The sequence below is a fragment of the Formica exsecta genome, unplaced genomic scaffold (genome assembly GCF_003651465.1).
Source record: "Formica exsecta isolate Colony F162 unplaced genomic scaffold, ASM365146v1 scaffold194, whole genome shotgun sequence".
Classification (NCBI taxonomy): domain Eukaryota; kingdom Metazoa; phylum Arthropoda; class Insecta; order Hymenoptera; family Formicidae; genus Formica; species Formica exsecta.
Genome location: NW_021849240.1, coordinates 809906 through 825107, shown reverse-complemented (window position 1 = coordinate 825107; position 15202 = coordinate 809906). Strand labels below are relative to the sequence as shown.

The window sequence follows — 15202 nt, the reverse complement described above, 5'->3', positions numbered from 1 at the left end:
TGCAACAATTCAAAAAAAAAATTTTTTTCGCCCAAAAAAAAAAAAAAAAAAAAAGAAGAGTCAAACGCTCGGTCGACGATTGAAAAGTCTCGTCGCGAGCGCGTCCAGGTTGACGGCTGAAGGTTTTAGGCGGCTTTATCTCGGGGAGATCGCGTTGGAGAGCCGCGAATTGACACGCGGCGACGTCTTGACAGCTTGTTAGGCCAACAGTTTACCCTCGCGCACCCTGCGCACCCATTCGCTTTCCCCTCCTTTACCCCACTTTCAAGCGGATTAAATTAATCTTATGCGGATATATCGCCCTCCCCCCCCCCTCTCTCACAACCCTATTTGATAAATCATCGCGCTCTCGATCGATCGATTTGCATCGGTCAAGTGCAAAAGTGCCGCTGAATCGTATACTATATAGATTAAGGTACTTTTGCCTACATGTTACACATTCACGAGGCTATACATTCCGGGCTACATCGATAGCCGAACCCCGGTGACTGAAAATAATGAAAGTAATGGGAACACGCCCACTGCATTTAGCCCGCCGAACTAAAGCGCGCCCGTACCCCCTTGTCGCCGTATCAACCCCTTCCATACGTAGGATCCCATACTGCGTGTGTATGCCGGCTCTCGTCGGCGCCTTGTTCGCTCTCCTGACGCTTTCTCTCTCCTCGTCCTCTACACTCTCTATATTGGCCATTGTACCTGCCACTTCATTGTCCTTTATTTCATTATTTTCGCCGCATTCCTCTCCCGTCCCCCACGACGGGCGCGCGAATTCTCCCCCTTTATTTACGCACTGTAATAATAGACGTCTTAACAGAATCTAATAAACGTCATAAATGGCCCCCGTGATCTCATTAGTTTACAAGCTTACCTGGCTAGTCGACCGGCGCCTTTCTTCCTCTCCAAATAACGCGATAGTATCTTCCTGCCTGCCGCGCATCAAAGGCCGACTTCTCCCTCTCGCCCGCGCGTTTATTCTCAAAGCATCAGCAGCACGCGGGCGCACGCGTTTCATTTGCGAAAGTAATCACGACGAGCCAATCGGACGCATCGCATTTCGAAGAAATACATTTTCTTCCAAAGTCCTCAAAAAGCTACGCAGAAAATATCAGTATAAACGTCGATGTGTAAACTCGTTCTTCCTCTTTCTCCCTCCATTTGTTGAGAATGAATATCGCGCATGGATCGTCGTCGTCGTCGTCGAGGCCATGGTTCCGATGCGCGCATCTATATCCGATGTATATCCGAGAATGTAGCCTGTGATTTCGTCCCGATAACACGATTACGATATCCTCTCCTCCTCGTCCTCTTTCCGCATCCCCTTCCCCGCGCGCGAGAAGGGAAACGCGGTGAGGGGTGTGGGATAAGAGAAGGGGGCGGGGGAGGAAAGCGCGGTACCGGCGCCACCCTCTCTCACTCTCTCTATACGCATCCCGCTGTCCCCGACAGCCGAGAGAGTAGCTTCGCTCGCTCTGATCCCTCGCAATTACTTCCCATTATCTGGGTATTAGGATTCACCCCAACTGGAAGCACGACGTGCCCCTATGCCGCTTATACAACGAGACATGTCGCGCGCGCGCTCGTTGGAAAATCCTACCATCCGCGCTCCGCTGCAATATTGTAGCTTTTCTTAACAGGTGTACCTGCTCTCCGATCTAATGTCCCGGCAACAGGTAGCAAAAACAGGACGCGATCGTTATTATCGCGGTAATTGTAATGAATCGCATGAAATTACGCGGGATGTCTCTGAAAGATCTGACAGCTGATATCGAGGATAAAAATTATTCATACGGACGTGTAGCTGAGAAAGCTTTCGAGTTGTAAGAAGGTGTTTTAAGATATTGATGATAAATCTTCGAGAATTTATCTGTTACCGAAATAATTATTTATATGAATTTTCTACGTCAAAACAAATGTTCAAAATGGTCTCCTGAAACAACAATACACGTCTTAAAACGTCTTACGATGGAACGTCGAACATAATCTTCTTAAAACTTGTATACATACCATCCTTGTATCTGATGCGCGAGTTTTCCGAAATTATATTATACATAGATTTTAAACAATTTCCATTTTGAACACTTGATTGATGCAAAATTCATTTAATATAAAATATGCGATAATTATTTTAATGGAAGATAAATTCTTGAAAATTTATTATCAATTCATAAATTCACATAAAAAATAAATTTGCGACGAATATTTTAATAAAAGATAAATTTCCGAAAATTTATTTCTCAAGTTGGCTCTTCAATCTTTCAGAAACACACTATATATGGCACGATAGTCAAATTCATTAATTATTCTCGATTGCCGTTGTAATTATGGCACATGAGTCTCAACGTCACTTTCTCTAATGAGGCAAATAGGATCCACACTCGCGGTCCCCTTTGTTTCCTCTTATTCATCGGCTCGTTAACTTTCGCGAAAATGTCCCGAGGAGACACCGAAATGTCGCGTCGATTAACGAAACGATTACGTAGAGACCCCGGGCGTCGTTACCCAGGACGCAAATTAAATGTCAATGTCGACATATTTTTGACATATGTCCCGGGAATCTCGTTGTCGTTGAGCTTTTATGTTATAAATTACGCTCATCTAGTAGAAAAATCGACGCCGATGATCCTCTCTTCTCCGCACACACAAAAGAGACACTCGAGATGTAATTTAAAAGAAAAAGAACTACTATCTGAAGAAACGATCGAGGAAGAACAAACGTATACACACATATCGCGTTATAGAGCATGATAGTTTAATTCTCAACGAAAACCACGGCCTATTTTTATACACTTGACTATAAAAGGTAACAACAGACCAGATACCGTATTTCTCTTTATATCATATTTTAGCTATATAAAAAGTAGATTTCAGGAAAACACCGGGGATAAAATTCCAGTTCCATCCGGCGACGATTCCGAATCCGTCGAATTCGCATCAATTATTTCAATGACCGTATATAAATACCTCTCAAGGATATAAGACGGTTGCTTTCATCTCTTTCTCTCGAGCCGGACGATCTCTGTGGAATTCCATGATGTTCTCCGTGTTACGCGGCGAAGCTTTAGCTCTTAAAATTTCGATAAATCCGCTCGAAATATTCTATCTCGAACGTGCGAGGATTATCTTTTTTTCTTCTCTACGTATATGTTGCCGTATTATTCCGGATAAGAAAAACGAGAGGGAACGTCTCGAGATCAAAACGTGTCTCAGCGATGCGTTGGACGTTGGGCGGAATGTTGACTGTTGCCATGCTGATGATGCGGCTGATGATGGAGGCCGATCAGGTGCGGGTGAGGATGCTGCGGATGAATCGCCCCGTGGTGAGTCCTCGGCGGCGTGCCCGAGCGTCTGGACGGAGCGCCGCTCCGCGTCGACGTCGGTGTCGATGTCGGGGTTGGTGCCGGAGTCGCCGTCGGCGTCGGGGTCGGCGACGGCGTCTCGTCGCCCAGCACGTCGATCTCGTCGTCGTCCTCGTCGTCGGAATCTGCGGGCGCGTCGCTGCTCGCGCGCGATTCGCGTCCGCCGCTCAGCGAAAAATCTACCGGACGTTCTGTTGACACAAATCATTATCGATCAGGGTTTTTTAAGACTCTCATCCGTTCACAGACTCGGGAAATAAAGATTCATATATAATCCAATATAAATATATATATAATTATATATTAAATATATATAATCATATATAAATTTATATATGATTATATATGGGAACTTTTTTATTTCTTCAAGTTTTATTTTTTCTAAAAAAACCAATGTGAAGTCTATTCTTCTGATTATTTTTCAATTATTCTCTTTATCACTTTTCCTATATATACAGACAGAGATTATGCCGGAGAAAGAAAACATATAAATACATTTTTTATATATAATTAATGCTTCGCCAATGTATCTTTGCGATTCCATTTATTTTGCGCTAAAGGATGGTCGCTCTTGTTCCCTCGAAATTTGAATAAAAATCAGATCCGCGCCTACGTCATCGCCTACGGCCTACCGATAGCCCTTAACAGCGAACAATCGAGAATATAGAGATCTGACCGAGCACTTAGCGGGTAATTGAGCAATTTTCTCCAAGACAGGGGTGTAGGAAGCGAAACGAGACGGGAAGCGAAAGAGAGAACGTCGCCGAAGGAGGGAACGAATCTCTCCCGGGGTTCCTTACATAGCCCAGGCCCAGTCTAAAGACGCCGAGGCGGTCTTGTACGTGCACTTGTACCACACCATCCCTCCTTCTCCACGATATCTCTCCTTCTTGGTCGCTGCCAAGGAGACGTCTATGTAACTCGGTTAGCCCACCCCCTACCGAAGAACGGAGCCATCTTGTCTACCGAGACGAACAACTTTATATAGCGTACAGAATGCTACGCGCGGGTCAAACTATTTAAATCGCTCGAAATGATATCTCGTGCGCGCGGTCTCGTTAAACGATCACTTTTATATTCCAAAGGATAAAAAGAGAATAAAAAAAGAAATAGATATATATATATATACATATGTAATTGCTACAACAGCAACTCTCGACGAAACTCTCCTCCGCGAGTTTGTAACATTTGCGATGCGTGGGCGTCATGCCGGACGAGCGATTACAATAATATTCCCGGAATGCGACACGCATTATTACGCAGGTATACGGTTAATGATTATAGTTCCTCGCGACGTAACCACGGTTACGGTCTGGCTAGTTAAGCCAGAACTTGCGTAATTTATTGTCAGCGGTATTTTGGTTGCGTTATATGCAGATATCCGCCCCATTAGCGTGACAACGGGGAAGTATTTAACGACAACCGACCGTTATAACGCGCGGCCGGTCCCCGGGACCAGATTAACCGATAACTACGGTTTATTAATCCCCGACGCAGCCGCGTCTGCGTATCGACTCGATCCGTAGTTTGTTTAACATTTCGAGTTACATATATATATATGCACATAGCTCTACCCCTCTCCTCCATGTATATGGCTACTATTACTATCGCTATTAATACGTATACCGAATATCCGACATTACGTTGTCGAGGATTATGTGCGTTTTACGCCAATCTCATAGCGCAACTCGTACAAGTGACGTATGAGCGTTACTCTTATATATATATAATTTTTTATCATAGGCAGCGCAGCCATTCATAAATTCGCGCTTATCTAGGACATAGTGTCATTAATCCAAATCAATTGACTCGCGGCGCGGGAATATATTGCTCGCAGCTGTTTATCGAGAGGTCGATACGCGCAGATTTAATTTAGCGACTATTAAATTACACGTTGCAGAAATTCCGCAGATACCGATGATTGCGGCGTCTCTTGTCGCAAAGCATTATCGTTTTATAAGCGCCTCGTTCAAACTTATACTTTGCTCTAAAATCGCGTTTGTATATGCGATGTAATTGTTGTATTTCCGTTGTATTTAATTTTGTCATCTGATTCTAATTTTCGTTGCGCTGGAAATTCGAATAACGTTTTTGCAAAGCTTGATCGGACGTCAAGACGAAAAGAATGGATGCAACTTACCAGCAGGCGATGTAACGGATATCGATTGTTGTCCCGAATTGGAATTGCTCCCGCTGCTTATGCTCTGTTTCCTCAATTGCTTCTTATGTTTCATCCGTCGATTTTGGAACCACGTTTTCACCTGAGTCTCGGACAGGTGTAACGCGGCCGCGAGCTCTACTCTTTCGGGCGTGCTCAGATATCTCTGTACCTCGAATCTGGCTTCCAAACCTGCCAGTTGTTGGTCGCTGAACACCTAAAATTTTAAGAAATTGTAGTTTCTTATCTCGATGCAATTAAGAGAGAGAGAGAGAGAGAAAGAGAAAGAGAGAGAAAGCGTATATTTATTTAAAGCGCTCTGGGACGATATCCCCTCAAGCGCACCTAAGACAAGAAGTACAATTAAAATATGTAAATATATACATGTGTATCATTTTTGACATGTAAGTATGTTCTCGTATATGTATATATATAAATATCTGAGTATGTACGCGAATGTATCCAGTGAAAAATATGTGTACGTGTAAGAGAGAGAGAGAGAGAGAGAGAGACAAGTTGCAAAATAATATACGAATTCACATAAAATCAATTTATAGCTTCGATTCACACCTTCAGCTGCTTCAGAGTGAACAATAATTGATTGCTGGATCAATTTAGAGCTGCCGGAGTTAATGGAAATTGATGTAAATTTTGGATTCTCATTTTCGTAAAATAGAAAAGATCGATCTGCGAAGAGTCGAATCGATGAAGAAGATATACTCACGGTTCGAGCTTTTCGTCGCCGACAATGCTTCAAGGCCGCTAGCTCCCCGACCCCCGGTACCACGCCGACTCCCATACCGGCGCTACCGAAGAGCGGACCCAGGAAGAAGGCCGCCGCAGCGGGCGGCGCCGCGGGATAACCGGGTAACAGACTGGCAAACTGCTGATATTGATGATGCTGCCCGTGTGCGGAAGTCGATGTCAGATGATGCTGATGATGCAATTGATGATGATGCGGATGATGGGGAGTGACGGTGCCGCGACTAAGGATATCCTCGATGAGGAACGACGTCCTGCTGGCGGAGGTTCCGTTCTGACCTGGTTGTGCTTGTTGCTGCTGGCAGGTGGAAGACTGCATCTTCCCTTTCTCGTGCTCTGTACGCAACTCTGTACGCGATTAGGGCGGATGTTTCGCGATTACATCCTCGCCACAATCTTGTAATCAAAGCGAAATCTTCGCACTATCTCAAAGTAAGGCAGATGAAGAAAAATGTGTCACTTTCTCGAAACCAGTCACTCTCTTTTCGTGCACGTCGGGCTATAATGCACGCGCGCACACCTCAGCCTAGTTGGCTAATTTAGGCGGCGTTCATCTCGCGAAAATCCCGAGGTCGAATTGATCGCCGTGAGATCAAAGCACGAATCGCGAGAGACTCACCAGCCCGTTCACTGTCGTTCGCCGACAACGTTAAGGGTCGCGTATCGGTGCGCTCGCGGTACGATTTCAACCCCCTGTGCGCGATCATCGCCCCTCCCGTCCCTCCCGCCGAGGAAGAGGGTGAAGGCTTCAAGTCTATCAGAGGCCTGGCGTCCCCGCATTGGCCGGCGTCGCGACGCTCGTCGTCGCTCTGGGTTGGCTCCGCGCTGTACCCGGGGCGGGACTTGGCCGCGCGTTTCCATGGACACGGAAGCTCCAGAGTATTCATGAATCCGACGTTGTACGTCCCCGCGAGGACGGGAAGAGGCTACGGAGGAGGAGGAGGAGAAGGAGGAGGAGGGGGTGGTACAGATCGTTCTGTATCCGTGCGATTTTCTCTCTCCATTCTATCGTTCACCCCAACACGTAGATAATAATGCAAGAGTACGTGTAAGAGTGTACGTTCCCCGAAAACCATCCACTCGCCTCTCCGATGGTGCGTCCATCCGTTGTACGTTTCGCGACGCGACGCGACGAGACGACTCTCGCGTGTACATGTCGAAAAGGATCTCTCTGTTTCCGTTTCTTTGTACATGGTACGATAGACAAAGTTCCACAATCTCTCGAGTGTTTTGTATTTTTTTACTCGCCCGCGGTTGGTGAAAATATCGTGAAATGCGGCGTCGAATCTCCTTGATGTCTTGTTATCGTGCGTCGCGTCGCATCATCGAACATGACCAAATCCTTCGATCGATATCGATATCGAATCTTGGACGAACGGGGAGAAGCGCTGGATTAAATTACTTATCGGATCATGTATATACGGCGCGCTCTCTCCAAATGGCGATACAACCTACGCGCTACGTCATCTTCGTATAGTAGACGATAAACAACACGTACAAACAATGCGAGTTTAATAGAGAACAATGATAGCACGCGCTCTATTCAATTATCGTCTGGAAATAAACGTATATAATAAACACAGTACGTAATAAACACAGCGTGAAAATATTAAGGAAAAAAATGGAAAAAAGAAAAATGCAAAAGGAGGAAAAGGAGATGAGCGAAAAGAGGGTACCTCTTTATTACTTATACTTTAGCGGTCGCGTTAATCTCGATCGGGCTCTCTCCGAATCTCCAACACAAATGTCGTACTATCGCGACAACGACGAGAGCCGGGGTATGATTAGGGTTCGAGGGACGCGTGTCGACATTTAGACGGGGTTGCTCCTGCGATTATTGAGTAAATTAACGTCGCGGTAATTGCGTTACCGGCGCGTGTCCATCCGTCCGCTCGGCGTCGCGTCACCTCGCCCTCATCCCGTAGCTCCCTTTCCCCCCTCCTCTCCGCGCATCTATACTACTGTGGCAGAGCCGCCCTCCGGCTAGCTCGCTTGTAAAGCCGAAAATCCATCGTGTCCGAAGTTTCGACGGAGGCTCGAGACACGTCCTTTTGCTTGGCTCTCGTGGATCCTCCAGGGACTCGTTAGATGGAAAAGAGCGACACGCATTGATTTTCAGGTTGTTTATTACATAAAGCCGTAATAAATTCTACGCGTTTCAATAATGCGCTCATTAGAACGGAATATACGTGTATATATGCACTCTCTCGATGATTATATGATTGAGAGATTTATAGCTTAATGAACTAAATACAAAAGACATTTGAAAAAACTATATTATTAGACTAGACTAGATATTCTCAATGCATATACATGTGTCATATGTACTACGAATTCCGCTGCTGTTTGACGATAAATATAAATCGCATCTTGCGCTGTTAATGTTTAAAAAAATATAACAGAGATTTTTTCTTATCTACCTTAACCATGTTAATGGATATGTGGGGTTATCAAATGTCATCGTCGTTGGAAGCGCGCTTGTAAAAAGCGCGCGAGAAGCTGGCGGGACCCTGCGAACCGCAGAAGAAGAAGCCGCGTCGCCAGAAGACGAAGAGCGCCATACCGAGCGGAATCGCGAAGAGCAGGCCGATCAGCATCCCTACGAGTATCGCGGCATCCTTCTCTGGTTGCGCGTCGTACAGATCCAAGCAGCGTAGATGTCGTTCGGCCAGGGAAGCGAGCCTCTTACCCGCGTGTTCCGGCGGCGCGGAACAGGTGAGCTCGCCTACTTCGGCCGTCGCTTTCTGTTTTGCCGCGTATTCCGGCAATATGGTCCCGATCTGTGAGAGGAAGAGATTCGTCTTCGTTAGTCGTCGAATTTAATTTAATCGCGCACAAATTAGTTTGTCATCCAGCAAATAAAAACATTTCTCTTCCTCTGTCGATTTTTTTTTCACGATCGCTTAGAGTCAATTATAAATTCATGGCGTACGATCAATACTTGGCATTAATCACATTTATGTTTTTAATCACAATAATGTTTAATAATTGCTATTTTTTTTTTTAAGATAAGTTTCTATTGATACTTGGCATGCGTTTAGAAAGATTTTTTTTCGCGATTCCGTCAGGACTTACCAGATATTGATTGCGGCAATCGCAACTCCAAGGGTTATGCATCAGATGCAATTCCTCGAGTCTGTCCCATCTGTCCAAGAATAACACCGGCAAGTATCGTAGCGCGTTAGACGATAGATCCAGTTTCTTTAACAACGGCCACGACTTCCCTTCGGCTGTCTACAAAATTGCAGATAATTCTCATATTATTAATTTGTCGCATATATCTCTTTCCGACTAATTATGTTTGATATACCGAAATCGCAATCGCGTAATCCTCGATCACTTCCAATTTCTTGCAGTTTCGCACGCGGAGATCTTCCAGGCCGATTAACGCTGATAAGCCGCCATTTCTAATCACTGTTAAACTTGACATGTCGCACAGGCTGAGCTCCCGTAGTTTCGTCAAGTTGGGAAAAGCGTTCGCGCTATCGATAACATGTATCGGATTGTCGTCTAAACTTAGGTATTCCAAGGCCCCGGCCTCCTCTAATGGCCTGGGCAAAACCGCGAGCTCGTTGCCGGCCAAGTTTAATCTTTTTAAATATCTACGATCAAAAACAAAAAACGGTAAAATATTGAGAAATATTCAATTTTAAAAATAGTGATTTTACAGAATAAAAAAACCATCGACACACACACACTCTCTCTTTCTCTGGCGTAATGAAACTACGCGTTTCCGTATTTCTTACTTGGCGTTGTGGAATTGAAGATTCGGTAGTTGCTTCAACTGACAATAACTGATATCTAATTCCCGCAAGTACGACAAGCTACTAATAGCTATAGATGTACGATAGTCGAATACGCCAAAAGGATTCCCGGAGAGATTCAACACCTCGATGTCGGCGATGTGCTCGAATACACTCTGATGTAACCAGTGAAGTATGTTATTAGCCAGGTTCAATACTTTTAACGGTAAAGGCTCGTACGCTTCTGGCTTGAACTGACCCTAAAATGGAAATAATAATCTCGTCTAGGATAAACGGATAGAAAGACGGAAAAGAATGGAAGACGAGAAAAAAGGGCAGAAGTCTTTTCGGCGATTTTTCATAAAATAATTAAATAATCTATTTCAGCATAAAAATAAATATAATCACATTTTTATCGGCTTTATTTCTATTGAAAACCTTCGTAATATATTACTGCTATATCTCTATCGATTCTGAAACTATGAACTATTATCTTATCAAATTTGAAGAATTTAGGAAAATTTTTGATATTGCATCAATTTCTCGTAAATTTACTTTATCAATTTAAGCCGAATGCAAAAAAAGCTACGTTTATTATTTTCAACTGAATAATTTATTTATGCTTGTTGATGGTATATTTTAAAAATGTAATCGGAAAAAAAGGAAAAAAATTTTACTGCTATTCAAAACGATAAAATTAATCATATCGTACATCTGAATCTGGTATAAAATTTACGAATAAAATTAAAAGTTTTCGTCAAAAAGTGTTTGTTGCTAATCGATGAATCATAATCAGAGGAAAATTCCGTTCGTCTCTTCCTGGATTGGTATTAATGTACTAACTTGCGATACTATCTCTTGTTACCTCGAAAATGTGCGGCCGTAGCTGTTCTGACGTGATCTGGTTATTACTCAGGTCCAATTCGGTAAGATTAACGAGCTCCTTAAAAGCGTGACGATCGATCGTGACGATTTGATTTTTTCGTAGAATTATCTTGTCGACGATTATCGTTGGGAAAGCCGTGACATGTACCAAGCGGTTTTGCTCGAACGAAATCTCTTTAGCCGTTACGTTCACCCACTGTCTATCCTCAAAGTGATTTTCCAAATTTCGGTTACTGCAGTTTACATAGCCATCTAAACATATGTAGCGTTTTTACATAATTGATAATATAATTATTAATTTTTTTAGCACTGCAAGCCAATTTAAAACAAGCTTCGTCCATTATTTGGAGCGCATAAAATGGAATATTATTTTACTTAAATGTCACGTGAAACGAAATTCCGAATAACAGAATTTCGACGTTTCGACTACCTGTACAAGCGCACACGGTGCATAAGATCGCTGGTTCCGGCGTAGAATTTTCAATCTCATTCTCATTCGTATCTGCAGTCGCGTTTTTTATAATGGTGTTCTCGCACTTTGCTAGAAGAAATAGCGCGAGTAGAGGAATCGATATTTGAAGATCCATCCTTATAGCGGAAGGATGACAACTGTAAGTTCTCTTTAAACGGTGTTAACTGAAACTGGCCCGACCGTATCTATACGCGACTTTGCGTACGATAACAAAGTATAGCGATAAGATAATGCTCGTAATTACTCATCGCTCGAGGCAGGTGAGGGAAACGCCGAGAAATAGCTCTCCTCTCGATAATATCCAAGTCGTAAAGCGGTGATTTTATACTTTTATAACAGCGCTAATCATGCCATTTATATTTATGAAGTATCCTAATATGTATACTTATTATTGTTGTTTTATATATCGATAAATATCTTGTATAATAGAAATAAAAAATATTTCTTACATATACGATGAGCAAAGCGAGAAATCTATTGGCGAAACATCTAATGGGATTACATATATTTTTCAAAGTGATTCTTTCGAATAATTAATCGCCAGTTGAGAAATCGTAGTCGGTTGAAGTGGCGATCGATCGCTATCGAAGAAAAAGTGGCGCTTCAATGTCAAAGTGGTTATCAGTGGCATCTTCAGCATCTTCGTGAAACTCGAGACAACTGATAAACTACATTACCGTCCGTCATCGAAAATTGTACGAAAAAATATATGTATTTATATATAATTATTACATATGTTGCGCGTTTTATTAATATCTTTAGAGAAAAACAGAAGAGAAAAATCATTATTTATAGCTTTGACATTTTCTCTATAAAATGCTAATTATTTATTTTGGCTAATACACATACCTGCATAAATAACAACTGATATATATCCATCTATAACCTATAATATCTAATCATATTGTTCGGAATCTACAAACCTAAATATGTCAAGTCCTTAGTTCCAATTCATCAGAGATATCTTTTACTTAGTAGTTACGTGCGCGAAAGTAGAGAAGAAATAGAAGATAAAGTAAAATGGAATGAAATAACATGAAAATAACGAAATATATTCAAGGTAAAGTGGATTCGAAACGTACGCAGGACGTAGGAATGCGGGGCACGCGTGGCGCCATCTGTCGCGCGACAGAAGGCATCCCGATAGAGCGCCGCCGCGGCGGCGGCGAGAAACCTTCGCGAAAAGTATTGAATCGGTGACGTCACAAAAGACGAGACGGTGGAAGGAGGCGGACGGGGTGGACGGTCGCGCGTTGAAAAATGTCCGGTTACTTGAATTTATCGTTTACGTGAACAGAGAGTGAGCGTGGTAAACACGAGACTCGCGAACGACACCGGCGTGCGAACCGGCGAGTGAATCCCACGAGACGGACGTCGTCGTTCCCCGGGCACGTGTAGTACGCGGGAGGAAACCAAGTGCTCGGAGTCGCTCTCGACTCCTGTGACGGTTCGATATCGCATCGCATCGTAAAGTTGCGATAAAATAAAACAAGGCGAACGCGGGCGCGCGCGCGGACGTATCGCGCCAAGAGTGCCGAGGATCGGAGGGAGATCTCTCACGATCTGTCACGGTAAGATAACGGCGATATTTATCCGATCCCATTCGACTCGAATTTCGAGATTCGTCGGCGAATCGCTCTCCCGTCGTCGTTCCGTTCGCGAGGAGGTTAGGTTCGCCCCTCGTTCCTTTTCTCGGCAAGTCTCTTTTACTCCCTTTACGCGTGCGGGGAGTGAACGCCCATTTTTTTCGAAGGGATTTTCGAATCGCGCGTGTACGCGAGCCCTCTCGCCATCGTCGTCCTCGCGTTTCGTTCTCCCGGGATCGCCGCGGTTACAAATGCACATTCTCGTTGTCAGATAGAGATCCGAGGATTTGTTTGGTGATGGAAATTCTACCGAGTTATATACCCTTTAATCTATCGTTAAAGGATAGCATCTTCCTCGCGGGATATTGTCGCGTCGCTGATGTTCGCTTATGATGTCGCACTTTAACTCGCGATGTTTTTTATCCAAATTTCATTCCCCGGGCTCTCTCTTTCGGATAACATAGAAAGAGATGCGACGCAAGGTGAAAAATTTTCGTTTTCGAATTTCTAGGAACGTGTGTATATAAACATGAATATATATATATGTCGAATGTATCGCTCCATATATAATCAACCTTCGTGTCGTTCGACATTTTTGTATGAGAAACGACGAAGAGCCTTCGAGCAATCTTGTTTGTTAAATACGGGTCGGCACAGATGTTACTCCGATAAAATCTCTTTCGAGTCAGCTGATGACTTTTTGATGTACGTTTAATCATACTCTTGCGACATACGCGTTGATTTTTCCGAGATTTCGTTTAAATGTAATAGTTACGAGAAATGCATCGTTCAGGTTCCTCTCGCGACGATCATAGAAGGAGAGAGAAAGAGAGAGAGAGAGAGAGATTATCCTTATTAGTTATCGAACGAGAAATGACAAGTTGGGTAGAGAGACGAGGCGAGGAGAGGAGGCGCGGTCTCCGCTTCCGCGAGTGTAACATCCGTAGGGCGTGTGTTTTAACTATACGACGACTTTTTTTCCCCGCTCGTGCGCGGGCCATCGAGTTGCGTAGATCGCGCGCAACTCGACGAAGGAGAGGTTAGGCCTCAGTCGATGATCGACGGGTAGTAAACACGGTGCCGGGCGCCGCGTCTCCTCCGCCGATTTTTGCGCAGCGAGAATAGACACGTGCTACGCGATTGACATACAATTATACACAATCGAAACGCGTAATAAAAATCGGCCGCTTGTTCCTTTTTTTCTTTTTGCTTTTTTTTTTTTTTTTTATACCGTTGCGATTCAAATCGCGCTGAATCACATGGTAAAAATTTCTTTTTTTTTTTTTTTTTTTTTTTTTTTTTTTTTTTTTTTTTCCTCGAGAAGCTCACGATAAGATTGAATGAAACGCGCTCGAGAATCTACCTCTCGATTCTCCAGAGAATGACGATGCGAATCCGAATAACGATCTCACTTTCGAGATAAATATTTACCTCTCTTTAAAATTTTCTTTTTTTTTTCTTTTTTATCGAATTTTTTAATCGAATATGTATCGCATTGTCTGTGTTCCAAGAGAACTAGTTTAGAAAATATTTTCATTGTCGGAATATATCTCGCTCGAGATTGGGGAAAAATACAAATGCGATTTTCCGAAAGTTTAGTCTCGTTTTTTCCCAAAGGCATTATTTATTCACGTCGAAAGAGATATGTCGTCCGAAATCGATGGAGGCCCCTAACGCCGATGGCGCCGATGCTGTCTAATGATGACATTTAAATGCGGTGCCGCATCGTTCGATTGTTCGCGCGGCGCGGGTATAGGATGCGATGAGGCTATTTTTTTTCTTTTTTTTTTATTTCTTTGTCTTTTTGCGCTTCCTTTTCCTCCTCCGTTTCTCACACACATTAAAGCCTCACATCGCGAATTAGAAATATTTATGACGATAGAGATAAAAAAAAAAGCTCGATAATTCTATAGCGATTTTGCCTTTTCTCAGCTCATCGTCTCAGATTAAGCGGTCTTGACGAGGATCTGGGAACGAGAGAATGAAGATTGCCAAGGGGGAATGATAGGTAAGAGCACGCTTAAAAGGAGAGACGACGACAAGATCGATGTCGATTAGAAGAGTGACGAATCCGCGAAAACGTGCGACAGGATGCAAGAGGGTAACACCGCCGTTGCGCTAGCGATGGTGACTCCCGGATACGATCAGGACCCTGCGAGTGGGGTCGCCGACTATACGACTCATCAAGATCAGGCCCAGTTCGAGGCTGACAAGAGAGCCGTGTACAAGCATCCGCTCTT

The 15202-nt window shown here is 43.7% G+C and overlaps 3 protein-coding genes across 7 annotated transcripts in view; 1 reads left to right on the top strand and 2 right to left on the bottom strand.

Moving 5' to 3' along the window:
* Nucleotides 1-3033: 3033 nt before the first annotated feature.
* LOC115234084 (brain-specific homeobox protein homolog) lies at nucleotides 3034-6931 on the bottom strand. Its single transcript, XM_029804827.1, has 3 exons — nucleotides 6239-6931; nucleotides 5497-5731; nucleotides 3034-3547 (listed from the first exon to the last, which is right to left on the bottom strand). Exons 1-3 carry the CDS (start codon nucleotides 6593-6595, stop codon nucleotides 3204-3206), a joined length of 936 nt encoding a protein of 311 aa, XP_029660687.1. The 5' UTR covers nucleotides 6596-6931; the 3' UTR covers nucleotides 3034-3203.
* Nucleotides 6932-8384: 1453 nt separating this feature from the next.
* On the bottom strand, nucleotides 8385-11745 carry LOC115234128 (leucine-rich repeat neuronal protein 2-like). The gene is made up of 6 exons (XM_029804903.1): nucleotides 11335-11745; nucleotides 10885-11156; nucleotides 10023-10279; nucleotides 9587-9878; nucleotides 9352-9510; nucleotides 8385-9056 (listed from the first exon to the last, which is right to left on the bottom strand). The coding sequence occupies exons 1-6, from the start codon at nucleotides 11489-11491 to the stop codon at nucleotides 8727-8729; spliced, it is 1467 nt and encodes a 488-aa protein (XP_029660763.1). The 5' UTR covers nucleotides 11492-11745; the 3' UTR covers nucleotides 8385-8726.
* Nucleotides 11746-12582: 837 nt separating this feature from the next.
* Nucleotides 12583-15202, top strand: part of LOC115234129 (homeobox protein PKNOX2-like) — a 9231-nt gene continuing 6611 nt past the window's right edge. The window contains exons 1-3 of one of the 5 annotated variants that reach the window (XM_029804905.1): nucleotides 12583-12947; nucleotides 14895-14970; nucleotides 15053-15195. In XM_029804905.1, the coding sequence (XP_029660765.1) occupies nucleotides 15054-15195 (142 nt within the window). In that variant the 5' untranslated portion in view covers nucleotides 12583-12947; nucleotides 14895-14970; nucleotide 15053. Of the gene's footprint in view, nucleotides 12948-13947; nucleotides 14133-14894; nucleotides 15196-15202 lie in introns of those variants that run through there. The other 4 variants (XM_029804907.1, XM_029804904.1, XM_029804908.1 and 1 more) reach the window with 4 other exon arrangements.

Coding starts and splice junctions, on each gene's coding strand:
- LOC115234128 (XM_029804903.1), bottom strand. CDS start 11,491: ATGGATCTTCAAATATCGATTCCTCTACTCGCGCTATTTCTTCTAGCA. Junction 9,879..10,022: donor CTTCAATTCCACAACGCCAA/GTAAGAAATACG, acceptor TTTTGATCGTAG/ATATTTAAAAAGATTAAACT. Junction 9,057..9,351: donor ATTGCCGCAATCAATATCTG/GTAAGTCCTGAC, acceptor TTCCTCTCACAG/ATCGGGACCATATTGCCGGA.
- LOC115234084 (XM_029804827.1), bottom strand. CDS start 6,595: ATGCAGTCTTCCACCTGCCAGCAGCAACAAGCACAACCAGGTCAGAAC. Junction 5,732..6,238: donor GGCGACGAAAAGCTCGAACC/GTGAGTATATCT, acceptor TTAAAATTTTAG/GTGTTCAGCGACCAACAACT. Junction 3,548..5,496: donor ATCCGTTACATCGCCTGCTG/GTAAGTTGCATC, acceptor TTGTGTCAACAG/AACGTCCGGTAGATTTTTCG.